Source organism: Emydura macquarii, unplaced genomic scaffold (genome assembly GCF_026122565.2).
Source record: "Emydura macquarii macquarii isolate MOO-44397 ecotype Brisbane River unplaced genomic scaffold, CSIRO-AGI_Emac_v2 contig_306, whole genome shotgun sequence".
NCBI lineage: Eukaryota > Metazoa > Chordata > Testudines > Chelidae > Emydura > Emydura macquarii.
Window position 1 is genome coordinate 10,371,466 of NW_027130443.1, and position 25,583 is coordinate 10,397,048.

Sequence of the window (25,583 nt, forward strand, 5' to 3'; positions counted from 1 at the left end):
TCCAGAGGGCTTCCTGTCGCGGCAGACAGGGCTGCAGCTCTGGGGCAGCTGGTCCCCTCGGCGTCACTCGTTAGCGCTGCTGCTGTACATGGAGCTGTTAAGACTCAACCAGGCCCATTTCGCCTTCATCTGTTTTATTCCCCCCTGGGCCAGTACGCTCCCCCTCCCCCCTCCAACAGACCCGCACAGGGAGACACTAACCCCCCCCCCCCGTTATCACTCCAGGGCGATGCAGCCCAGGCTCACCCCCCTCCTATAGCCCTGAGGTGCTTAGCTGCCAAGGCCAGATGAGCTGCCTCGCCTGACCGCCTGCATAGCCCAGGCCAGAAACACCCCCCCCCCCCCGCCGTCCTGTGATTCTTGCTCAGGTCCCACGCCCTGGGCACCTACTTCCCATCAGCCTCTCGGCGCAGTCCAGCCCGGGGCGCTGGTGCCAGCATGACCCTTGGCGCGCTCCTCATCAGGTGACGCCAGCAAGCGCCGGGTCAGACGCCAGTCTGCCCTGCGTGGCCGCTGGGTGTTGTCGGGCTGCCAGGGGCTCGCCAGCTGAAAGGCAGGTGGCGCCTTAAAGCCTGGGTTGGCAGCGCTGAGCGCACACAGCTGCACTGGGGTGCCCAGAGACAGACAGACAGACAGACAGACAGACAGACACACACACAGAGGGCCTAGTGTGACCCTCTGCTAACCTTCTCCATTTGCTTCTTCCAGCCGGACTTTGCAAAGCAGCAGCTGCAATCTCTGGCCTGAGGAAGGGAAGGGTGATTAACATGGGTCTTGTTCCTAATGGCTTCTCTGGCTAATTAACACCCACGTGCTTTGGTGTTCCTTTATCCTCTGCCCCCCCCCCGTCATTGCGCCCCAGAGCTTTTAGCTGGCTGATTAGCTGGTGCTTGTTAGCACTGCCAGGGACGGTAATTAATAGCCAAGCCTTTCCATTCACATGCACACCCTGACACGCCGCGCTGCCCCATCCGCCCAGCCTCAGTAGCCATGCAACGCTGTGGGCTTTCATATCCCCCCCCCCCCCCATCTGAGTCCAGCCGTCTGCAGGAGCAGCATCGGCGCGGCGCTAACGTGCACAGAACGTGTCAGAGGCAAGGTCGCTCCAAGGGCAGCGCTGTGCGGTGCAGAATGCTAACACGGCGCCTGCCGCATGGGCGCTGCACGGGGCTCGCTGCCAGGCAGGCGCTGGCGCTGCAGAACAAGGTGCCCCGGCCGTTCTCCCGCCGGGTGCTGGGAAACAGGTAGCCTGATTGGGCAAGCAGTTCAGGCCTTTAGTCGCTCACCTGAAGGGCCAGCCACACCCTGGCTGATGCGTCGCCTCCCTCCCAGGCTGCAGCAGAGACACCCACTCACAGCTAGACCCGGCTGTCCCGTGCTGTGGCAGCCAGCCAAGGTTGTCACCCCCCCCCCCCACCCGTCTTGTTGCCTCGCCCCTGATGCCCTCTCCTGCTCCAGCACCTGCCAGAGGAGGAGGCCAACATGTTTCCTCATGGCTAATGACAGTTCTCAAGGTTTTTAGCCCCATGTTGCAGATGGAGAAACTGAGGCAGAGAGAGCGCCTCATAGCAATGGAGGAGAGGAAGGGACCTTGACAGGTCATCTAGTCCAATCCCCTTGCTTGAGGCAGGACTAAGAAGGGGCCATGTCTTGCTGGAGTCTCCAATGAAGTTAGGACACAGAGCTGGGGATAGAAACCTGGCTTCCATCACCCCACACACCAGCCCACACCCCCCACCCCCTCCTGGTGCTGGGAAGAAAACCCAAGTGTCCAGAGTCCCTGGCCCCGCCCAGCTCTAACCACTAGACCACATTATCCACCCAGAATCAGGAACCGAACCCAAGAATCCTGACTCCCATGCCCCCCCCCTTCTGCTACACCACACCCCGGCTCCCCCAAACACGGGGGTGTTTGCTGCCTAGTGTCCAAGGCCAGATGGGCCCCGTTGTGCTCTTAGCCCAGCCCCCGCACCACCCCTAGAGCAGAGCGTCTAGCAAACCAGCCTAAATCCCATTGGTGTACGGGGGGTTAGGCACCTAAAAAGCCTTCAAGGAGCTAGGCCCAGCGCTGTAAGGAGTCAGGCTGAGATGCTTTTCCCCAAATGCATGGGCGCTGGGAAGATCCAGTGGCCCCCAGCTCTCCTGCACCCAGGTCCATCGCCACGAATAGCCGGTGAGGGCGGGGGAGCCATGCCAGATAAAGGGACCCTGGCACAAGCAGCCGGACCCAAACACTGACACTCTCTGGGGACTTGGGGGCAAAAAAACCAAACCAAAAACCTGCTAGCGAACGCTAATGACGAGGCATGTCACTGCGCTCGCCGGGGCTAGACGCAGGCGAGCCGTTAGAATAAGACAAGGCAGCCTCATGCAGCCGGGCATGTCCTTTGTTCAGCTATTTGACAAGCACAGGCGCATCTCAATTATTCACGACGCTTCACCACATCCCGAGCTAACAACCTGGCTCCTGGGGAGCGTGTCGGGCCCTGGAAAGCCTCATGGGGCTGAGATCTGACAACTCCAGCCTCTGTCCCTAACAGCAGTGCTTCTCAACGGCCGGGCCATGGGCCGGCACCGCTCCCTGCGATCTCCCTGACACAGCATAGGAAGCCGGGCCCTGGTATCAAAAAGAGTGAGACACATTGCAGGCCTGCAGCCTGATTCGCATGAGGTGGGGGAAGTTGAGATGTCTTTAAGCCACCTTTGTGCCCCCCATCTTCTGGGGCTGGGCAGAGATCTGCCCGATCCCTACTGTAAATCAGGGCAGCCTTTAGGCTGCTCCAATTTGTAATCTGCTGCCCGTGGTCTCCTGGGAAGCTCTGGCCAGGCCCCCAACACAGCCCCTACACAAGGGACTGGGAGTAGGGCCAGGTTGTGCCTTCCCACCTGTTCTGTGCCAGCTGGGGATGCCCTCTGGGCATGGGAGATTCTCAGGGGGCCATTTCCACCCCCTTGACGGGCCCCTGCTGCTTCTAGAGCAGTGCAAAAGGGGCTGTATCGTAACGGAGAACACACAAACTCTCCCCATCTCATCATTTGCTGTTCAGTCTCTGCTGAAGACGGGGGTGGGGGAGCTTTGAGTGCGAATGAGGGGACACAGACTAGCGAGGTTCCACTCTGCCTCCCGAAAGGGCAATGGGGAGGGACAGACAAGATTCGTTGGCGCCTGCTCATGCCTAGGCCCCAAGAAGCTACTGCAACAGGCATGGAATCGCTCCCAGCGCAGAACGTGGCCGGGGCTGTGTGACTCAGTGCTACGCCGGCTCGGAGCGTGTGAGGTATCAGCTCAGCTCAGAAGCAATTTCAACGGGGGCGTTTTTCCTTCCACGAGGCAGTGACAGCCAGAAAAGTGACAAAAATAAAACCACGGCACCTGATTATGCCACATCCTCACCTGCCATCCAGCTGGCTTTACTGCCACGCTCCCCCCTTCCTTCCACTCGCTGTGCAGAGCTCACGCAGCTGAGAGCGACGTGCCGGCTGCAGATCTCACAAGCAGAACAAGAGTGGGCCGCAGCTGGACTGTCAGATCCCAGTTGGAGTTTACAATCAGCTTCTAAATGAAGCCGCCAGCTACTAACTGGCAGGATGGTGATGGGGTAAGTTACTGGGCCAGCTTTCAAGGGATCCAGGGTCAATTCCCTGCTCTACCACTGACTCCTTGGGCATGTCACTGGGGCGCTCTGTGCCTCCGTTTCCCCATCAGTAACATGGAGATACTGATGCTGATCTGTGTGGCAAGGGTTAATTCATGAACCATTCTGCGGTGGGGCCCTCATGCTACAGGGAGGGAACCAAAGGTGTAACTAACAACAGCATAGCGCCCTCGTCATCACTACAGCCAAAACGTGCCTCCCTTCAGCACCACAGAAGTGGGGAGGGAGGCAAAAACCAAAGAAAGGAGGATTTTCACTAGTCACTTTCCTTCTCGTTACAGCAGAATCTTGCTCAGCCCATCAGCTGCCTTCCCCCACCCTGTGTGAGCTAAGACTGAACAGAGCACGACAGGGAGGTTTCATCTCCGTTCCTGTGACAAAACACACGACAAAACACTTGCCGGGATGAGCTGAAGCATCATAAATAATTAAAACTTAACTGCATTTGTCAGATCAACGAACACCGTGCCTTTCAGGAAGGCGTCAACCTTGCTTTCACTGTCTCATCAGCTCACAGATTCAGTCATTTACACCAGATTTCCCCCACTCCAGGGGCTGCTGCAGAGAAAGGCGGCGCTGGAGAGCGAAGGGGAGAGCCGGGTGGCCAGCAAGGTGATGCGTGGGAGTTGGACGGACAGCACCTTTGCCAAACACAGATTGTTCCAAGAGGCCTTTGTCCCTGCTGCCTGGCTAGGTGCTGATCCGGCTCATAGCCCCAGCGCATCGAGCTGTGCAGTCAGCGATGGAGTTTAGGGTGGCGTTGTGCCCCTTTTATGGATGGGAGACAGAGGCACATGGCAGATGAAGGGCCTGACCCAAAGTGAGGTGGACGGGCTGTCCACATGGCAATTAACCCCTGGCTGGCCTGTGCCGGCTGGCTCTCTGCCGTGTACATTTCCAGGGGACCCGGCTGGAGTCCAGGCGCCAGGACCCCATGAGGTGGGAGGGGCCCACCTGGAAGTCTGTGCTGCAAAGACACAGCCCCTTGGCTGGAGCCAGCTGGCCAGGGCCAGATGCGGGTTTTTAATTGCAGCGGAGACAGACCCCCCGAGTCTGGCTGCGTTGAACCAAGACTGAACCCAGGTCTCTCAAGCTGAAGGGGTTTGGTTTCTCTCCCGGTGCAAGCACCAAGTGTCGGGGTGCAGCAATTGCCAAATCACGTCAGACCGACGGGGCCATTGAGCCCCGGCTCCCGTCGCCAAGAGCACCCTGCACGTGGCGCTTCACGGAAGGTGTGAAAAGCCCTGTGCGGGACGCTCACAGGCTGACAGTGATCGGGGACATTTCTGCCTGACCAGCTGCACTTTGGTTGGTGGGTTTAACACACACAACATCTCAGGGGGCAGAGAGGACGTCTGCTCGAGCCAGCCCACGTGAGGCCACCTTGGCTGGTTGGATTCAGAGGAGCGATGTTAACCCTGAATGGGAAAAGGCCGGCCTGGGTGGGGGGGATGGACACCAGGCCTTGCATCTCCGGCACCCACCCCTTCTCCCAAGGGGGGCGGTGAACTGTCTCAGCAATGGGACAATCCTTCCCACCCTCCCGGCAATAGCAGGCGGGACCCTGAAGACGCAGCCTTTTCCTTGGCCAACTCCCACCTGCGATGCTGCTGCGCATTTGCTCTGTCCCCGTCTTCGGCAGGGGTCCATTCCCCGCAGCCCCTCCAGCACGATCCATCCTGGGAGTCTTAGGGAAAGGGCGCAAAACCAAGGCCCCGGCCACCCATGGCCCTGCCTGCCCCAATCACCGTCGTGTCCTGGCCAAACTCTGCCTTGACTAATGACGCTCTGCAACCCTAGCCAGCTCCCCGCTCTCCCTTCAATCAGAGGGGCCATCCTTCCCTCCCGGCCTGCCACTGCATCATCTCATCCCCCAATCACACGTGCTAACACAGCAGCCACAACGGGAGACCTTTCAAAGGGCTTTCATTGACAGTATTTCACACACCGCTCCAGTTACGCACCCGCCCGAGCCCGCGCACCGAATCTTAGCTATCCCGTAGATAACCGACACCCCGCTGGACGGCACGCAGAGCAACAGGAATCCGTGTTCCAGGGGAGAGGCTCCTTTGCATTACAGCAGTGACTGGCTGCCCCTAGTGCAGAATAACATCCCCGGGGCTCCCCAGATGAAGCCCAGCACCCCAAAAACTCTCTTCCCACCCTCTGCTACGGGCTGAGTGCCACCCGCCCGGCCAACCCCAGCTAAGTCCTAAGCAGCTGCAGAGACCAGGGACGGGCAGGGTCTCATTCCCCTCCCCTAAGGAGGCAGTTTATTGGCCAAGTACCCGAGAGCACTCTGGGGCCTTTGGTTATAGCCTGGTGCGCCGGCGTCAGGAGACCTGGCCACGGCTGTGGGTGCTCTGTGAAGAGGGGTCTCCCGCTGGAATCCTAGACTCACGGCCCCCTTCACACCACAGACCGAGGGCACTCTGGCTCGGCCTGCACGGCAGGGACCCGGCTGGTGTTGAAAGCAGGGCCTGGAAGGATCCAGCGGCAGGATTCCCTCTCCGCCACCGCTGGATGCACAAGGTGGAGAGCAGGGGCTGGCGAAGGGGGAAGAAAAGCCAAGTCGACAGGCCGAGAGCACTTGAGTTCCCAGCAGCAAACAGGGGCCTCTTGCTGAGACCCGGCTGTGTGAGAGTTTGAGGTTGCAGGGAACACCAGTCCCCGATCCACCCTTTGGCTTACACCTCCGTTTGAGTCCAGAGGCTCCCCGTGAGCGAAGCAGCCTCGCCTCTGGGTTAGCGTCATCGATTCCCAGTCGCTGGGGAAACAGCCGCTGGGATCTGCAGCTCGAGGCCCCTCGGCACAGAGGGAGGAGCGGCTGAGCTGTGCCGGCGAGAGCCATCTGGAGGCAGCGCCTCACCCCTCTGGGCACAAGGGAATGCAGAGATCCTGCCTCCTGGCGGGAATCACATGCTCCTGCTCTCCCCGCAGGGTCCGTTTCCAAAGCAGAGAGGAGAGGTGGATCCGTCCCCTGGGGGTATCTCGCTGGGCCGGCTGTCTGCTGTGCCCCCAGCATGAGGTGCTGACCCAGAATCTCCCCTTGGTCTCTGCTGGGGGTGTTGTGAGCCAGCTCCCACCCTGGACTCGATTGGCCGGCACCTCTGGCAATTAGCCAGCGTCCAATAGATAGTCCAGGGCCTTGCCCAGGTCCGTTTCAGCTGAAGAAGTATGTAGATTCCTTCACCTTCTGCAGGTCAAAGTCACCTGGAGGGGAAGAGGGAGCAGATGGAAGGTCAGAGCGGGAGCTGCACAGGTCAGAGACTGGGGGGGATCTCTCATCTTTCTAGGGAAAAGGATTGAACAATGTGTCTAACTCAACCACAAGATAAGGGCTGGATGCAGGAATCACTGGGTGAGCTTCTCAGACGAGATGATCCCACTGGCCCCTGCAGCGTTAAACTCCACGTCTCTACATACCCCATCCCCTCAACCTCCGGCAGATCCCACTCATTCCAGAGAGGAGAGAGCAGCAAGAGAGGTACTGCAGCCCTTCGGGGCCTGCTGCTATCAGCCCGACTCCTCCCAGACCCCACCTGGGGTAGAGAGCCCTGGGGCAGGGACGTTTCCAGCCTTGATGGACCAGGCCAAGTGGAAGAACCAGAGAGGGAAGGAAAGCGGGTCAGGAAAAGGGCTGTCTGCTTGGCGATCTCCGATTATCTGCACCAGCGAGTTAGGTTCTGCTCTCCAGCTGCTCTGGGGATGCACAGCAATTTGGATGCCAGGGTGGGAGCCCAAGGCAGCTTGGGGGGTGTGTGTGTGCGTGCGTGCGTGTGCGCGCGCGCAAGTGTTTGTCCAGTGACTAGCGCTCTTGGGTGGCCCATAGGTACTCCCGTAATAACCGTGAAGGACAACAACAATACCTGTCTCGGGGACCCTGGATAGGACTTCCACCAGCTCCTTGTGCTTGTGGGACGTCCCCTTCCTTCCCTCAGCCCTGGGTCAAAAAAAAAAAAAAAAAAGTCACGACAGAAAGGGGCGTTAAATAGGAAGGTGAACCCCTTCTGCTCCCAGTCAAGCCCTTCTAATAAGGAACCTGAATCAGAGACATCTCCTGTGCATCTTGGGGGCACAGGCCTCTGAGCCCCACTTCCCAAGGGGCAGTGACAGGTCCCAGTTGCCAAAGTCCCACTGGGTCAGCTTCAAGATAATAGCCCACGCAGCTGTATGGGGAGAGGCATCTAAGTATCTTTCCTGAGGTTCATGTTATCTCCGTATCGCTCTGTGGTGTCTATCCGACCCCAGCTGACCAGAGTATCTGAGCGCCAGCCAATCTTCACTGGATTTATCCACACAATCCCCCTGTGAGGCAGGGCAGTGATCTCACCCCCAATTTGGGGATGGGGAGCTAAGGCCCAGAGTGACTTGAGTGATTTGCCCAAGGTCACACAGGGAGTCTGTGGCAGAGCAGGGGATTGCATCCAGGTCTCCTGAGCCATAGCCCAGCTCTCTAACTGCTGGGCCACCCTTCCCCTCTGTGGCTATGCAAGTCCTAGAGCAGCACAGAGGTGGCAGGAGGAAGGATACTGTGGACAAAGCCTGAGGCTGCTGAGCTGCGTAACTTACACAGCGCAGAGAACAAACAAGGGAACTGAGAGCGAGAGGCAGGAGTTCTCCTGAAGGAGGCCCCAGGAGGACGGGTGATCCGGGCACTTACGGGGCATCAGTGCAATATTTCTGCAGCATGAACCGGGACAGATCCTGCAGGATGGGCTGGCTGTGCAACTCCACAAACTGCTCTCGGCACACCTGACAAAGCATGGGGGTCACAGGTCAGCGGAACAGAACGCGCACCCCTCTCCCCCCGAGACAAACTCCAGTTCGAGCTGTTCTCACAGGCCGGAAGGTGGGGTGTGTCTGCAGTGCACTCAGCGCAGCCAGAGGCTGCGGGTCGAGGGAGACGAATCAGCAGAGCTGGGGGCAGGGGTGGAAATGGAGGGAAGCCCAGGGCTAGAAGCCTAGGAAGGGGGGTGCGTTAGGAGCGAGGGGCCCTGGCAGAACTGAGGCCTGGGGAGCTCAGGGCTGGGCTAGCAGGCGCTGTGCGTGGGCATCACACTACCCACCTGGCACTACATTTGTGCCGTCATTTTAAAGTTACCTGGCCCGCTTGGCGGTGAGAGGCCAGGGAGGGTGGTGATCAAATGCCCCTTGCCCACCTAGCCAACGTGACACCTTCCAGATGGATTGACACAGGAGGATTCCTCCTCTCTGCCGGCCAGGACGGGCCAGGCTGTGTCACACGGACACAGAACAGCAGGTGCCCTCTTGGCACTCAAAGTGCAGGGCCCATCGCCTTGGTTACCGACAGCCGATCAGACTAACGGGTCTGGAAGGAAGGGAGTCCCACGTAATTGGAGTGGGGGAAGGATACGCTTCCCAGAGCCACTGGCCAGGGGCCAGCAGCTGCGCTCCCTTGGGGAAGCTGTGCCCGGTCAATGAAAGAGGCTCTGCTTGCAGGGGGAAGGGGAGAGGAGGCCGGCTCTCTACCTGGTTCATGACTTCCACCGTTAGCGCATGGGTCCAGTAGCAGTCGTGGACCGAGACGAACGTCAGGCCCCGTCTGAAAGGCAGCAGAGCAGCCGGGTCAGGTGTGGCCTGCAGAGACCCTCCCTCTTCTCTGACGCCAGCACAGGCCCCAGCTTCGGGCAGCCAAATCCCCCTGCTGGCACCAGCACAGGGGCCTGCATGAGCTGAACCGGGAGCCGGCACCCCAGGCCACTGCCTGGCGCCCTGGGTACGGCGCCTCCTGGATCACAGTCCCCCTGCCCGCAGGGAGAGGGGCTGCCAGCTGCAGGAGCAGGGCTGGATCCCAGCAGGGCAGGGGCACCTCGACCCTGCAGGTTTGCAGAGCTCCTCCACCAATGCGAGAGTCGCCACAGGATCATCTGACAATGAACCCCCAACACACAGGTCACACCCCCCCCTTCCGGCTCAGCTCCTTGCTTTAACCTTTGCCTGCCCAGCACCAGTTGAGATCTTGGCTCTCGAACACTCAGATGAGGACACGATTCCCCACATCTTGGTCAGAGGCCCTTTGTGGACTCCGCTATCCGCTCCCCACCCTCACCCCCTCGCATGTGGGGAGCGAGGGCGGAGTCGCACAGTGCTAGCCCCCGGGACTCCCCACCTGTAGCAGTGCAGCGCCGTCAGCATCATGTGCGTGGAGTCCAGCGAGTGGATGAAGTTGGGCGGGAAGGCGTTTTTCTGCTTCAACGTGTCAGGCTTCCTGCAGCAGAGCATGGAATGGTCAGACATCCCGGCTGCCCGCCACAGCCGCAGCCCGCTGAGCATTCACAGGGCTGGAGGGTGGGTTGGGGGGAAGAGCGGGGAGGCAGAAAGCCCAGGACCTGCCCTCAGGGTAATGCCAGCCAGGCCTGCACTATCACAGGGAACTGGATCCAGTGGGCTGGGTTGGGCTGCATTCCCTGCACTGATGGGAGCTCTAGGGACTGTCTCTACTTCCCAGCCTGATTCTATTGCTCCACGGACACAAGCAAGCAGGTGGCAGGAGCCCTGCGGCGTTGCCCTGTCCAGGAACGCCAGGCCGGGTGCTACGGTCCTGTACCGTGCATTGAGGCTGCTGGATTCCCTCCGGACTTTCCTCCCCCACCACCCCTTACTCCTGCCGGTACTTACTGGTTGGTGTCATAGCTGACGTGCAGACTCAGGCTTTGGAAGTTGGTCTTCAGCTAGAGAGAGAGAGAGACTGGACTCAGCTGCAGAGACACAATCACCTGCTCCCAGGGAGTACCAGCACGCGGAACAGCCCTCGGCCCGCTCTTGGAGAGCGGCTCACACCAGCAATAGGCCCCCGCCTGCTCCGTGCAGAGCCAAGGACCAGGCCGGGCCTGGCCAGCTCCCAGGGCAGCGAGCCCATGGCCAGACTAGACCAGTCTTCCTCACAGATGCTTCGGGAGTGGGCAGGAGTCTTTGTCATACCAGCCGACACGTCTCCAGTGAGGTGCCCGCGCCCAGGGTCATGGGCTCCCATGTTCCCTGGCTTTAAAGGCCTTTCTCTCACCAGCAAAACTGGGAAATGCAGCTGAGCAGTTCAGCAGCTTGGATACAGGCATGTCACCCGGGATTGCTCCATAAGCACTGGAACGCAGTGTGCCAGGGGCCAGGCGACAGACATCCTGAAGGGGCAGATTCTGGGTGCAGGTGGGCAAGGAGGAATCTGATATGCTGGAAAACTCCCCACAACAGTACCAGTACCAGCCCCCCCAAGGATGCCGGCTTCGCCCTAGTCCCCCACCCCTCAAAGTGCTGACTCATCCCCCCATATTGGGGCTCATACAAGCCCCCGCTTGTCTCTCCCTCTCAGGGATAAACTCCCCCCACCCCCACCAGTTTAGAGAAGAATCTCAGCAGCTGAATTAGCCCGAAGCTGATGCGGAGCGAACGGCTGAGAGGACAGTTTTGACTGGGAGGAGGAGGAAGGGGATCAGCGAGGACGGAGCCAATTAAAGGCGTGTGGGACTGGAGAGAGAGGGAGGCAGGAGAGACAGTGAGTCACATGAACCTTGAGAAATCACTTCTCATTTCTCATCCTCTTTCCCTGCCTCGTGCTGGGCTCGCCAGCCTGAGTCCTGGTGAGGAAAGGTTAATTGCCCCGGTGAGTCAGTGGGGAGGGGTAGAGAGAGAGGACAACACGCAGCCCTCACAAACCCTCCTGCCCACACACACGCTGGAGACTTCGCTGTGCTACATGCATGTGTAACACAACCAGATTCTGCACCCACAAAGGCCAGAGTCTTCAAAGCAGCATATATACAGCGCGCGTGTCGACAGCACGATTCTGCTATCAGCCCTGTGCACACGTGTGCGGCACGCACGTCCACAGCAAGGCTCTACACAAAGGTGCTGGCTGGAGATGTCCTCGATCCTGCCCTCGATCCTGGGCAGTGGTTGACGGGGAATTGATCTAGATCCCCCCTCCTGTTCCGTCCTGAGCTCCCGGCTCCCCCTTGACCCGCCGGGAAGGGCCGTCTCTGCACCAGGAGGTACTCACCATTGTGTGCTTGACCCGATGGTACGGCTGCACAATGGGGAGGCCCAGCGGGGTGACCCACTCCACCGTGTTCCCAGACTTGGCAATGAACTTGGCGCTCTCCGTCAGCCAGCTCTGCAGGGAGAGGCTGGAGTTAGCACAGCTGCCGCCGAGCTCGGACTCCACGGGCTGAGAGCGCTGGAGGCTCCAGCGGTTCTAAGGACAGATTCACCCCGTAACATCCCCACCCCCCGCAGGTGGTTCTGAGCCCACCGTGGATGGCGCGCACAGTCCAGGGCTCACCCTGGGAATCTGGCCCCATCCCCCAGGGGCTTCATTCCACCTGGACAGAGGGAGGCAGGGAGAGAGAAGACATGCTCTTGTTGGGCTAGGATCACAGACACCTGCTGCTGGAGATGCCAGAACCGGTGGCCCTGATTCTCTTCCTGAGCAGGGTTGGCGTCGGAGATTGGCTGCATTCCCCGGGGCGCTGGGAGGAGAGACGGGATCTCTAGGGGCTGCCCCCTGCTCCTCTCCTGTTCTCCAACCTGCTTCTACGGCACACTGAACACCTGGGAGCAGATGCCAGCAGCCCTGCAGTGCTGCGCTGGGAAGCCAGAGAGGGGGGAGCGAGGGGAAAAGCCAGCTGGAGAGACAGAGAAAAGTGGCAGGGACCTCACCTGGATCTCTCGAGTTCCTGAGAACATCCCCGTGAGGCTGTTGAACACCTGCCGGACGAGGTAATGCGACGCCTCCCAGACGTACTCCTGTGTAGATCAGAGGCAGGGTGAGGGGCTCACCATGGGATGGGGAGGAGTCCCTGTGACGAAGGCACGTCTGCCTTCTCACCCGAAGGACCACAGCCGGAGTGAGCTGCGAATGACGTGTCTCCCTCCTCCCCAGGCTAGCTGAGATGTGACCTGCTGGGAGATCTCGGGAGAGCCGAGAATCGGAACCCCGACCCGGCTGCCGTGTGGGTGGAGGGGGCGCTGGAGGGAGGCTGAGCTCTGGCACTGAACACGGCTCTTCGTTAGACTCTCCCCTCCCACGGGAGAAGGGCCGAGTCACTGGGGACGCTGCTGGCTCTGCGCTGCATTACTGGACACATAACAGGGACAGCGCCGGGCCACGTCAGACCTTCGGAGAGGTGCTGAGTGGAACCCTGTGCTCTGCAGGAGGCACCATGAGCCCTGCCCAGGCGGCAGGCACCAGCAAGCTGCATGGAGACAGATGTTTGGGAGATCGGGGGGCCCATACGACCCCCAGAGAGAGCAGCACAGTCTCGCAGGCCTGGCATTGTACAAGACACCAGCCGAGGCCTATGAAGTGCCAGAGAGGCTGGGCAATACACATCAATACTGGAAAACAAAGGGCCAGACTGACGAATCCATCCCAGCCTGCACAAAGCAGAGAAAGGGGCCTGCATCCCACCTATAAACCGGCTCCCATGCCTCCACACTAGCTGAACCCCTAGGCAGGCCCTGGGGGAGGGGCGGGGGGGCGGGGCAGTGCTGAGGTCCAGCGGTGGGCGGCGGTGGCGGGGCGCAATCTCCTCTCTGCAGGGAGATGGGCAATGCACAAAACTCCACCAGGCCGCGGCAGGGGCAGCCACAGACAGGACAGAGAGGAAGTCGGGCCAGCTGCCCTACCTTTGGGAAGCCATCGATCTCCTTGAGCCGATTCTCGATCTGTAGCCTCCCCCCGAACCTGGTGACGCCGTACACCACCGTCATCACCGTCTGCTTCACCAACTTGCGGGTGATGAAGCCGTCGAGGACCTGGGCGACCTTCGACCCCTGCTCGGCATCCTGCTTCCGGAGTTTCTCTACCTAGGGCCGCACAGAGAGGAACCGAGGGGGAGATGCGGCACGCCTGGGCTCACCCACCCCCTCCCGCGTAGCAGGGGCATGGAGGGAGACCCAGGGCTGGGCTGCACCTCCTCTACAAAGACTGCGGAGAAAGCAAGGCCAGACCACCTGTCTGCACTGGGAATGCCCGTCCCCTACGCCCGCCACAGACACTGTGGCCCATGCTAGCCACCCCTGGATAACGGGGGCCACCAGCTGAAGGAACGAGGGAGTTTTTGGACCACAGACACCTGCTCAGGGCAGTGGTACTCCAATACGGACCGTCCATCCCGTGCTGGCACTGCAGTGAAAATCATTAGTGCCCAGTGGCTGGTGGGTGCTCTGTCTGCCCTAGTGGATTGAGCACTGGCCTGAGATCTGGGTTTTGTCCCCGGCTCTCCCAGTAGCCCGCTGGGTGACCTTGAGCCAGTCACGTCCACCCTTTGTGCCTCAGTTTCCTCATCTGAAAATTGTGGATAATGATACTTGACCGTGGCGATCCACAGATGAGAAGCCCTAGATAAGGGCTCAGGAGCATTACTGCGTGTGCAATGAATGTGGCAGGTCTCAGCCCAGTTCCCAGCAGGCTGATTTCGTATCACAAAACTTGCCAAGAAAACCCCAGTGCCTGAAGAGAGGCCGAGGACGGAACGTGCCATGGAGACTAGCTTCCCACCAAGCCCAAAAGAAAGTGAATTCCTCTCCTGTAATCTACAGGCTGGCCAGGTGCTTGGAGCCATCTACCCGCTGCCTAGAGACCCTGTCTCACCAACTTCCCATCTGCATATGGGGGAAACACAGCAGAAGGAAACCTGAGATTGGTTCATGGCTTGGGGATTTCTCGGTCCCGGTTCCTTCCCTTTCTGCTGTGATCACACCCTCCCCTGTTCTAGCACAAATCTCAGCTGGATTTTCATTGTGGTCACTGCAGTGCTTCCCTCTAGGGGAGAGAGACAATCAGGTTCTGGTTCAATCAGCTGATGTCTAATGAGCCTGCTGCACGGATAGCCCTGTCTATCTCAGCCTCTCCTCTCCGAGGGCTGGAACTGCAATGCACCATGCAGCTGGGGCACATTGAACACCAGCTCCAACGCGGGTCCAAGCAGAGAGGCAAGCCGTAGGAACCTGCCAGGGTTACTGGCTCTGTCTCACCTGCTGGGCCACGTCGTTGTACACATCCTGGGGGACGTCGCAGGGCATCAGGTTGACGGAGGTGGCGCCAACCGTGTCGCGCCCCAGAGCGGCATAGTGCTGCAGCCCATTGCAAGAACCGTCCTGTGGGTGGGAAGAACAAAGGGTGGGTGGGTGGGAGGGAGGGCCTGGTGATTTAAAGGGGCAGTGCCTGATTAAAAACCAAGGCTGGGATTTTCAGTGGCGCCAAAGGGAGTTAGGCACCCAATTCCCACTGACCTTTTTAATGCCCTCCCCAGTGTCACTGACCAGCACTGGAAACTGCACAGGACGGAAGAATTTTTAATGTGGACTTTGCACCGTTTTTGCTTTTTTTCACTTTTCCCAGCAGGGACAAAGGGCTCATCAGTTTCCCTCTCACTTCCCATCTGCGTCACTGCCCGAGTCTCATGCCCTAGCCCAGCGCTGCAATGACTGCGTTGCAAACACTGCATGGGAGGTTTATAAAACCAGCCCCTCTCAACGCCCACAATAAGTTTTCACTGGAATTAAAAAGAAGAAGACTGGAACCATTTGTATTAGTAGTAGTAATATCAGAGGAGCACCTAATGGGTGCCCTACTGTGCTAGCAGCTGTACAAACACGGCAAGAGGCAGCCCAGACGAGCTGACAAAAGTAGATCAGACACAAAAGGGTGGGTGGGGAGACAGGCCCGGAGAAGGGAAGGGAAGGAATGTTTCCTAAGGTCACACAACACACCAGTGGCAGTACCAGGAATAGAAACCAGGGTTCCTGACTTCCAGTCCATGCTCTAGCCACTAGGTCATGCTGCCTCTCTTCTATTGCTTGGAAAACCTTCCTGTAACTCAACAGGCATCTGAGCCACAGTTTTGCTCCACATCTTGCCTTTCACAAAACTTTGGGGTGTTCAGCTCGGAGGGTTTGGTCGGGCCCCCACCTTGACCCTTCCCAAACCTACCATCGACCTGTCCTAAGTGCGGCACTGCAGTCTAGGCAACCACACAGGCATCGTGCCTCCTTCACAGATGCTGAGCCCTCACCACTGAGCAATCTCCCATAACAGTTGGATCAACAGCTGTTGGGGAACCTAGGTCGGCCTGGGATAAGATGGGTTAAAAACACACCTGGCCTGGTGTGAACCAAGCACTGAAGGTAGTGGCGGTGGAAGATTTTAAATACAACATGGCAGGGTGGATAAAAATCTATGTTTTTGGGAAAAAAAACCCACAGATTTTTATTTAAATCAGATTTTTTTCTGATTTTGTTATTTAAATTATAATAAGGTTTTCTTTAAAAAAAATAAACCTGTTTAAAATGAAATCTGAATTTAACACAAAATACGTTAAGGTCTAAACTTATTATAATCTCTTAAAACATTTAAATAAAAAAATAAATATGATGAATCCATGAGCCTTTATCAAAAATATTGCATTAAAGGCTGCTTTTCTATATAAAGAAAGAATTAGAGGGGGAAAAAAAGCTAACTTTTGAGGTCAAGCTTTAAAAAAATATGGCACAAAAGATCAGCCTAAATAATTGTCTTAGGAGACTCTCATTTCAAGAGACTTAAGCGAGTAAGAACTTGAGCTCCAGTCACTTTCATTTAGGCTTATTTGAAAATTTTCCCAGGCTGATCTGAAATGATCCCTGTAATTCACTGACTACAGTTAATCCCTCTGTTTAATAAAGCATTTAGCTAAAAATCTGAAACATGTTTTGATTAAGACAGAGTATGTCCAAAATATTTAAGGTTGTTTTGGTTAATAAAAATAAATTGTATATGCTGTTTTGTGTTTAGTTAAATTCCAGTTACCACCTGAACACAGCCCGACACAAATTGTGATTAAAAAAGTTAAGCAATATATCATCCACCGTTTCCTACCATACTAAAAATGTGCAATTCATAAGAACCTGACAATGTTAAGCTATATATTTGCTTACATAAATGTGTATCATTATAGTGTTCCCTCCTAAGTTGCAAAGAAATGTGTCAAATCTAAAGGAAAAACTCCATTTAGCTGTAAATCAACAAGTTTTAATGGTTACATCAGCCAATGAGAACGCACCCAATTTTTAGAAAAGAACTGAAGTGCAAATGAAAAAGCGGATTAAAACTGATGATTTAAAACAAGCTTTTCCACTTGGTGATTTAAATCACGATCTAAATCAATCCACCCTGCAACCCACACCGAGTACAGACAAGACCTTGAGGCTCAGGTACCTCTTACCACTCCTGCTACAGTCCCTCTATTCACAGGAGATTGAAGCCACTGGGAGAAAGGACCACCCTATCCCACTGGGGATGCTTGCCGCTCCGCAGCCAGTTGAGGTGAATTCTACAGGCTCAGGGCAATCCTGTCGTCACTGGACGTTGATGGGCCAGCTGTTAAGTGACTCCCCAGCACCTCTGCTTGATCTCTGATTTTCCATTCCGCCCCCATCCTATCCCCTTGAGCTTTCGCTGTCACACTGGATGAGATCTGAGTCATTAGGGTTAGTTTCTGACACATGCTCCCTCCTCCCTGCCCCATTAGGACCTTCTAGCCTCCAAGGGGATAAACACAAACCCCTCTCGTAGGGTAATGTTAATGACCCAGTATCCTCTGACGACACAGGCCGTTGGCTGGCTGCACTCAGGCTGTGCTGACAGAGCTGCCTGGAAGAACAGACTAGGGCAAAAGGGTTGGGCTAAGGTTAACGAGAGCAGTTGACCCTTTGTGCTGGAGCTCCTCTTGCATTGGTAAGGGCAGCCCCCCAGCGAGGAGGCAGCACGGTCCTGGTTGAGTAGCCCAAGCTCAGGGTTATTCTGCTTCCACCACCCGGTGGGGGAGCAGCTTTGCTGGGAGCATATTGCCATAGGAGCGAATTAGGGTCCATTTTTTTACAGGTCGAACTCAAGCACCACGGAGTGGAAACTTCAGTTCCAACAGCCTTGTATCCCTGCGATCCAAGAGCCTCCCTCCGCCCTCACCCCCCGGAGTCTCTGTCAGCTCCCTGGGCTCTCCACCCCATGCAGGAGGAATCCAGCACTCACAGTCACCTGGCCCCTTACCTGATGAATGGGGATGTGCGAGATGTAGGCTGTGGGGTCCGGCGACCTCAGAGCCTGGGCTAACTCCATGCAGCATGCTAAGGTCTGCCAAGGTTCATCAGCATCCATCCACCACTTCCTGCCCTGCGGGGGAGAACAGAAGAGTCCTCAGGTACTGAGTTGGGCCAGAACCAGGAGCAGAAGCCACGTCTCCCGCCACTGACCTGCTGCACGACCTCGGCAAGTTGCTCCACCCATCCGTGGGCTAGTCCGCTCAAGAAAAGGTTTGCCAGTAGAGCGGAGACACAGCTTCTACTGGCAAAAACCTGCTTTGCTGGCAAAACGTATACCTGCTCCACAAATGTAACCCACTGTGCCGCCTTCTGCGGATACAACCGCATCAACACCAAGGCTTTCGCCAGTCTGAGAAGGTCACAGATCACACCCCTAACTAACACCTATACCAGCAAAAGTTTCTAGTGTAGACTTGGCCTCAGCTTCTGTTTCCCTCTCCAACCCTTAGATCATAAGAGCTTCAGAGCAGGGCTGGTCTCTCACTAGAGGTATGCACTGCGCCTAGCACAAAGGAGCCGGATCTCGACTGGGACCCTGAGGTACTACTGGAATATTACTAAAGCCACCCAAGGTGGGCAGGTGCTCACCAGCTGCCTGGTTTGCTGCACATTTCCCTTTGGGCCCAGGGCAAGATCTTCTCTCCCAGGATCACCGAGGCCACGTCTATACTAGGCCGTGCCGGTGTAGCGATGCCAGACACAACACCAGCAAAGCACTCCTGGTGCAGACGCAGCTTACACTGGCAAAACTGCGCTACTGCCAGCATGGGTTATTCCAGCCCTCGGCCCGGAGCAAAACAAGCTACCCCGGTAACAGCACAGATCTGCCGGCATACCTGCATCTGCACAGGGGCTTTTGCGGGCACAGCTCTGTTGGTCAGGAAATCACAGCTTTTTACAGCCCTGAGCGACACAGCTCTGCCAGCAAAAGTTTGTAGTACAGACCTGAGCTCAGAGCAACCTCAGGAGCTCTTGGATTCCAGTCTGGTGCTTTGTCGCATAGCTCCTGATGTCTTTCCCTGAGGGCTAACAGTGCCTGGCTTGTCCTGGGCTTGCTCTAAAGCCAGAGACACAATCCCCACTACGTACTGTCAGCGGGTTATCAGCAGAGTCCAGGATCTCCTCTATTATCTCGTTGGCATAGGCCAGCCGCTCCTGCAGAGAGTTCCTCTTCTTCAGCCCAGTCAGGTTAATAAGGTGGATCTTGAGCCAGTCAAGCCCATGCGCCCCCAGTGGCTTCCCCTCCGCAAAAAGCAGAATGGCCCGGGTGACGTCGCTGCCCAAGTGGTTGAAGTGGGGTGGGCAGGGGTATGTCCTGCCCCGGAAGTCCATGTTGTGGGGGAACCAGAACACCTTGTCCCTCATGTGGTTGGCTATGGAGAGCTTGTAAAGGGCGTCCATCCGCATGCTGTACATCTCCGCCTTATTCTTCCTCCATTGCATCAGCTCCCGTTTCATGGCCGACTTGCTCCAGGGAGCGCTGGGCCCTGCGGGGAGGACCGTGGATGGTTTGGGGGCCTCCGAGGGGGGCAGCGGGATGTCCAGTTTCTCACTGCCCTTGGCGTTGAAGATGGAAATGATGATATCCAGCACGGGCTTGTTGATCTTCCAGGCGCAGTTGCCCAGCTGGTTCAAGGCGTCCAGCACCGAGTGCAGGTTGTTGCGGGGGCACTTCTCCAGCAGGAGCTGGTGCTGGACAGCCCCCTCCAAGCAACGCATCAGCTTGGTGGAGATGAGGATGTAGGCACCCAAGTGTGGCGAGGTCCACGGCACCGGAGGGCACAGCATGGGCATGACGAAGGCGTTGAAAGTCAGCGTGGTCTCGGCGGCGTTCAACAGGATCTGGGTGAGGATTGGATGGGGCTTTATAAAGCCGACCTGGGGGGAAGAATTAAAGAGGAGTGAAGCTCTGCAGGGAGGGTGAGGCCAGGGGGTCAAGATAATTAGTGACACAGGAGGCTACAATTCCCTGCAGACTGGGTTTGGATAACAGGCCACACCAGGCAAACTTACCGCAACGCTGCATTGCAGCTTCACTTCGCTCACTGCTGGGGGAAACCCCCGCCCCCTTCGGAGCCAGACACACTGACAAGACGGTCCAGGAGACAGACTTCAGTTCATCCACTGATGAACTGTCCTAGGCACGGCTGTCCTAGACCTGCTGATCCGTTTAACCCCCGGCACGTGAGCCAAGATCACAGCTACGCAAGGGTGGGGCCGCGAGGGGGTCCCAGCTGGAGCAGGCCCGGGAGTCTGAACTGTCAGGGGCAGTTTGTGACCCTCTGTCCCTTCTGGGGAGGCTGTGGGGTGTGCAAGGAACTGAACGGGGGGAGGGAAAGAAGAGGTGGAACCAGGCACGCACACAAGTCAGGGCAGCTGGGGAGGAAACAGGACTAACAGGATAGGTGCAGGACCGTAGCCATTTGCTGGTATGAGGCATCCCTGCTCCCCACCCCTCATCTGCTCCTGCACCCCGCCCTGGAGTGGGGCCTGTCTCGTTCTACCTCTGAGATGCCTGGCGTGCTGGGGGATGCGACAGGATGCTAAGCAGAGAGCAGGATAGGCTCAGTTTAATAGCAACGGCTCCCCAGCAGGATGGGGGGACCATAACCAGTGCCGGCACAAGGCTGGATCTGATGATCTAGCAGGTCTGATGTCCAGTTACAGACCCCTCTCCGCCCCGGGGGGTGGGGTCCTTACCTGCCGGCTGTTGCGGAAGGAGTAGACGTGATACAAGACGGGGATGAGTTTCGGCTCCAAGCTGGGGTTCAGGACATTGCTCTGCACCTTGATCACTTGCACGAGGAGCTCCACCATGTGAGTGCCCAGCTGCACCAGCAGGGTGTTGGACCAGGCCACGTTCCTGCTGAGCAAGGAGGTCCCAGAGCTGGCCTCCAGCTTCTCCCAGTACTCTCGCGGCAGGTCATTATCTGGCTGAGGAGGCAGGAGGAAAACGGCCCGGCGTGAGCAGCAAGGAGCAGGCAATTATTTCTCCCGAGAGATTAATTGGGGGTGACCAAGCTGTCTGGAATCTGGGTCAGATAACCCTCCGCGCTGCAACGTACATGCTACCTCAAGGGGCTGGGGGCCTCTGGACAGAGGCAGCTGAGGACACACGTCTTGGTGGGAGCGTTCCTCCCTCATCATGCCCACAGGGCAGCCGCACACCGTGTAAATGTTAACGGGAGGGACCGTTGAGGAGCAAAGAGATGCAGGCATGCTCAGGGCAGGCAGGAAAGAAGCTAGCTTCTTGCAAGCCGCTTCTGCCAAGCCACCTCTGTCCTGACCTGCAATGACCCTTGCCCTCCAGCTCTGCGCCCCCCACCCACCTACATGCAGCTCTGACAGTGAACTGCAGCTGCAACGCTGCTGAACCAGGACAAGATCTAGCACGGGCAAGCAGTGCCCGACTCGGCCAGCGTAGTACATGCGGGTTGGAGCTGCACCCGTGCAGGAGGAGACGGTCAGTCACGCCAGACAGGCTAGTGAGTTCATTAGCTCTCACGACCTCTCCTCCGGAACTTCAGCTCCCGAGATGCCCTCCCAGGATACAAGCCCTGGGCTTTTGCAGAGGCAGAGCCGCCCGCCCACCAGACCCCCGGTCTTCGGGAGACGGCCACCACCCTACTGAGCCCTAGGATAACGACTACTCCAGCTCTCAGCCGTCAAGAGTCCTGCAGTGGGGAGCGTTAGTCAAACAGCAAGTCCCAGCGCCTCTGGAAGATCCCACGCACCGTAGGTCTGGGGGAGCAGCACCCTTCACACCCCAAGTCCTCAGCCAGCTCCTCCAACCCAAGAGAAATGGTTCAGCACTCACAGCACCAAAGCCTGAGCCTCTACTGCCGAGGGGCCTGCGTCCTGCAGGGGGACAGTCAGCCCTCAGTCCCCATGTGAAGCAATCTGTTGCCCTGGCTGCTTCCTCAAAAACAGCTGGTTGCATTTATCAGGGCGGATAACATGGAGAGTACACAGAAGCCTGAGACGAAGCCCTGGGTCTAAGGCAGTGGTCCCCATACGTCACCCCACAGGTCTGCCCCTAGCCCAGCTCCGCCTCTAGTTCCAGCTGCTCCCCCATCCCCAGTTCTGCCCCCAACTCCACCTTCAGCCCAAGCGGCTTTGCTGAGACAACTGTGCAGTAATGGAAGCGGGTGGGGGGGCCACAGACAGATTCCATTACTGGTGGGGGGGACATGACAACAGAAGCTTGGGCACCACTACTCTAGGCATGGAACCACATCCATCCATGTCTCCATCACATCCTGCCCCCTTGTAACACACCCGCTGCCCACCAGCCTTGGGGACTTCTCTCCCTTGGGGCAGGGAGCCAGGACAGACCTACCTGGGTGTCCTTCGCCAGCAGCTGGGCGTAGTCCTCATAGACCTTCTGGATCTTTTCCACCAGGCAGCTGTATATTTTCTTCCTTATGGAGTACTTGTTGTAGATCCTGATGCCCAGGTCTTTGGCTACAATCAGCAGGGAATCTCCTTGGGCAGGGAGGCGGGAGAGGCTCTGAAAAGGGGGGAGGCAGCGAGGGTCTTAGGGGAGAATGGCAAATCAATCAGGGCGTTTGAGCAGCAAAGCACGTCGCTTCCGAAGGGAGAGAGCGACACAGAGAAAATCCGGCAGGACTGGAGTGAAGATTGGGATGACCACGAAGCAGCTGGGCGAGATCATGGGCATGCGACTCAGCACACAGAGCAAACATAAGACCAGATCTAAGACCCGGCCCAGGCTCACGGCACTAGTTTTGGTTCTGCAGGCCCGGATGCAAATCCCGCCCCCCATGACAATGCCACGCGGCACAGCTGCAAGCCCAAGCCGTTGGCCGGGGGGGTGCTCGGGGGCCTCCGGGCACTTCTGGCCCCCCCACGGCAGCCTAACAGGGCGGGGCAAAGTGTCCTACCTGCAACATGATGTCCACATAGTCCTCGTCCTCCAGCAAGCACAGGTAGGGATAGAGGTTCGTGGGACACGACTTCCTGTTCTCCAGGCGGATCTTGGACTCCCGCAGGGCCTGCAGGAGGGGCTTGCACCACTCAGAGCGCAGCGCGGTCAACAGCTCCCGCTGCGCACAGGCAAACAAGGTGGTCAGATGCTTGGCAATCGCAGGGTGCTAGCACAGAGGCTGGTGCAGGCTAACAGAGGGCACAGGAGTTCGCCCCTGGGCTTCCCCCTTCCCAAGGTCGCTGGGCTCTGGAGACCCACACCAGGCTCTCGCCCCCTTCCCAAAGATCAGGGCCACGAGACTCCGCTGCCGCTTCCTCTCGCTCACTGCCTGCCCCCGGCTACCTGTTCTTTAATTCTTTAATGCAAGCTCCACAGAGTCAGAAAGTGGAGTAGGCGCTTCCCCAGATCCACCAGCAGATCCCAAGCAAAGGGATCCTCCCACCTTTAATCCCTGCATGCTCTCAGCAGCGGGTTCCGTTTACACAGTGCATAGAATGGCTTCAACTACCCTACCCCTACCTCGATTGTTACCTAGAATTCCCATAGATAATCCAGAGTGAGTCCATAACAAAGCCAACCCAACAGCGCCCGGGGTTACGCCCCGGGGATATATTCCCCTGATTATTTTGAGTGAGGTTCTTCTGCTTCGAACTGTGGGTGTTTGCTGACTTCCCAATATCGCTGTAACCCTCTGCACAGTTTGGGTTTAAAGGGTAGCCAGCAATCTTTAGCGATCTCAAGCCGTAGTCCAGTCTGACCTTCTGCGTAACAAGGCCATAACACACCCCATGATTCTCGCACACAGGCCATCAATTGTAGCTGAGCTGGATGCATGTCTTCCACCCAAACTCTGGTTTACAACCTTTGCTCTCAGAGGAGGGAAAGGGCAACAACTGCATTAACTCCACAGAGCTCCAGACTTTACCGCTTTGATGGCTTTCTCCGTCACGGGCTTGACCGACTCCACGGAGTTGATGGTTATGGTGTCGGCAGCCTCCATCTCCAGCTGCTGCTGGAAGCGTTCCCGCAGCTCGTGCACAGAGAAGTCCAGCTTGGGGTAGGAGACTGGCTTTTCCTGCAGGGAGATGGAGGCAGTGAGGGGTAAGATTCATGCACAGGGAAGCTGCGTTCTTTGATGCTCAGCGGCTGGACACTCCCAGGTGGGAAATAATTCCCTCCTTTACAGAACTGGAGGACATGGAACCCTAGTGACTTGGTCCAGGAAATCTGTGGCAGAGCAAGGGACTGAATCCAGGCCCAAGGCTAGCACCCTAACCACAAGGCAATCCTTCCTCTCTTGGAGCGCCGTGCTGCCTGGGACGCAATGTTAACACACAGCTGCTAACGCAGGCAGGGGTGACAGCGAGGAGTGTAATCACTAGCAGCTCCTGTTAATTATGAATCCCAACCTCTGGAGCAGAAGGAGGGAGTTGCAAGCGGGCTGGCCCCACACAGCCCAGTGCAGGCTCTCCCCTCTGACTGCGGTTAGCCAAACTAGAATAGACACTGTATGAAAACAATGTGATTGATTGATGGCCAGACGGAGGCTGCAGTTGTGCGTCACATTACGTTGCTTCCATGCCCCTGCCAGCTTTATTTCCTGCAATGAGGCAGCACCCTGCAAACCTGGCGTGGGCACTATTCCCAGCTGGTTAGGGCAGTGGACTTCCCCTCGCCCAAGACAGAAGGCCCCATTTTCCACAGCTCTCAACATAGATGCCTTGGAAGCCTAACCACCAGCTAGCAGGCATGCAGGAAGGACCGAATCCCAGCTCAGAGCATGGCCAAACGGATTGATCACGGGACGAGGAGCCAGGAACCTGAGAGTTCTCATCGCAGCTGACACAGGCCTCCTCCTGTGGCCTTGGCCAAGACAATTAGCATCTCAGCTGCTTTCTCCTTATCTGTAAAGCTAGCTCTGCCTCTCGGGGAGGCTGGGAGGATTCATGTGTCCGCGCCCTGTGCTACTTACGCTACTGGTTCACCCAAGGGACTCAACCAGTTCTGTGACAATCCCTCAGATAACAAAGGCTCCGGGACCCAAATGGCCTATCCCAAGGAGAGCAAATGTCATTAGCTCTGCAGGATCCCCAGGCAGCAGCTCCCAGCTGCCACCCTTCACCTTGGAGTAGAAATCCCGGAGCAAAGGAGACGTGCAGATTTCCGTGTGGGGCAAAAACGGTGGCTGGAAGTTGGGCTTGATTATCCTGAGAGCCTTCAGCACCATCTCCCTCTCGTCCTTCTCGTATATGGAGCCTGTGAAGAGCTCATCCAGGTGGAAGCCATCCTCTTTCATCTCCTGCACACATCTGGGGAGACAGGAACGGATCAGCTGTGGGACAGAGGAGAGGGAGGGAATATCTACCCAGGAACACGATCAACGTTTAGGCCCAGGACAAGGGATGGTGCAAACAGGGAACCAGAGACTAAGCGAGATACACAGCAGAGAGGAGGAGGAAGGAACTGTGTAACCCCTCCTGTGTCAGAGCAAGTCCCACCTTGGGGAGTCCCTGATGGAACGATCCCTCTTGGCCTCGTCTGCTGTAGCCTCCCCCGGCTCCCAAGCCCAGTCACCTGGACAGCTTTCGGCCAGCACAACGGCATCATGCTCCGCTGCAGACACCTGCCAAGACAGGGCCCTGGAGCTGGAACCTCTCTGTCATTTGCTACCAGGCTTTCCGCTGCCGCGCTGCCCATGCCTACAGTCCCAGGGCAGGAGCTGACGGGACTTGGAGGGCAGTTACGTGGAATGGGTTTGACGCCAGAAGAGGGGGCGGCTTTGCTGACACAGCAATCCCTGCTGGCTCTTGCCTTTCTCTCATGCCAGCTATCACATGCACTCCCTCTGCCCCTTCCAAATGCCTCCGAAATCCCAAGTG

General features: G+C 57.4%; 1 protein-coding gene across 1 annotated transcript in view; it reads right to left on the bottom strand.

Moving 5' to 3' along the window:
- Positions 1 to 3,470: 3,470 nt before the first annotated feature.
- Positions 3,471 to 25,583, bottom strand: part of POLRMT (RNA polymerase mitochondrial) — a 32,842-nt gene continuing 10,729 nt past the window's right edge. Inside the window, exons 6-22 of the mRNA XM_067558874.1 lie at positions 24,827 to 25,013; positions 23,630 to 23,779; positions 22,661 to 22,822; positions 22,096 to 22,266; positions 20,457 to 20,690; positions 18,846 to 19,634; positions 17,704 to 17,826; positions 14,652 to 14,774; positions 13,302 to 13,481; positions 12,333 to 12,419; positions 11,674 to 11,787; positions 10,299 to 10,351; positions 9,790 to 9,888; positions 9,150 to 9,222; positions 8,320 to 8,411; positions 7,526 to 7,599; positions 3,471 to 6,869 (exon numbers count right to left, since the gene is read on the bottom strand). Of these exons, the coding sequence (XP_067414975.1) occupies positions 6,820 to 6,869; positions 7,526 to 7,599; positions 8,320 to 8,411; positions 9,150 to 9,222; positions 9,790 to 9,888; positions 10,299 to 10,351; positions 11,674 to 11,787; positions 12,333 to 12,419; positions 13,302 to 13,481; positions 14,652 to 14,774; positions 17,704 to 17,826; positions 18,846 to 19,634; positions 20,457 to 20,690; positions 22,096 to 22,266; positions 22,661 to 22,822; positions 23,630 to 23,779; positions 24,827 to 25,013 (2,761 nt within the window). The 3' untranslated portion in view covers positions 3,471 to 6,819. The remainder of the gene's footprint in view (positions 6,870 to 7,525; positions 7,600 to 8,319; positions 8,412 to 9,149; positions 9,223 to 9,789; positions 9,889 to 10,298; positions 10,352 to 11,673; positions 11,788 to 12,332; positions 12,420 to 13,301; positions 13,482 to 14,651; positions 14,775 to 17,703; positions 17,827 to 18,845; positions 19,635 to 20,456; positions 20,691 to 22,095; positions 22,267 to 22,660; positions 22,823 to 23,629; positions 23,780 to 24,826; positions 25,014 to 25,583) is intronic.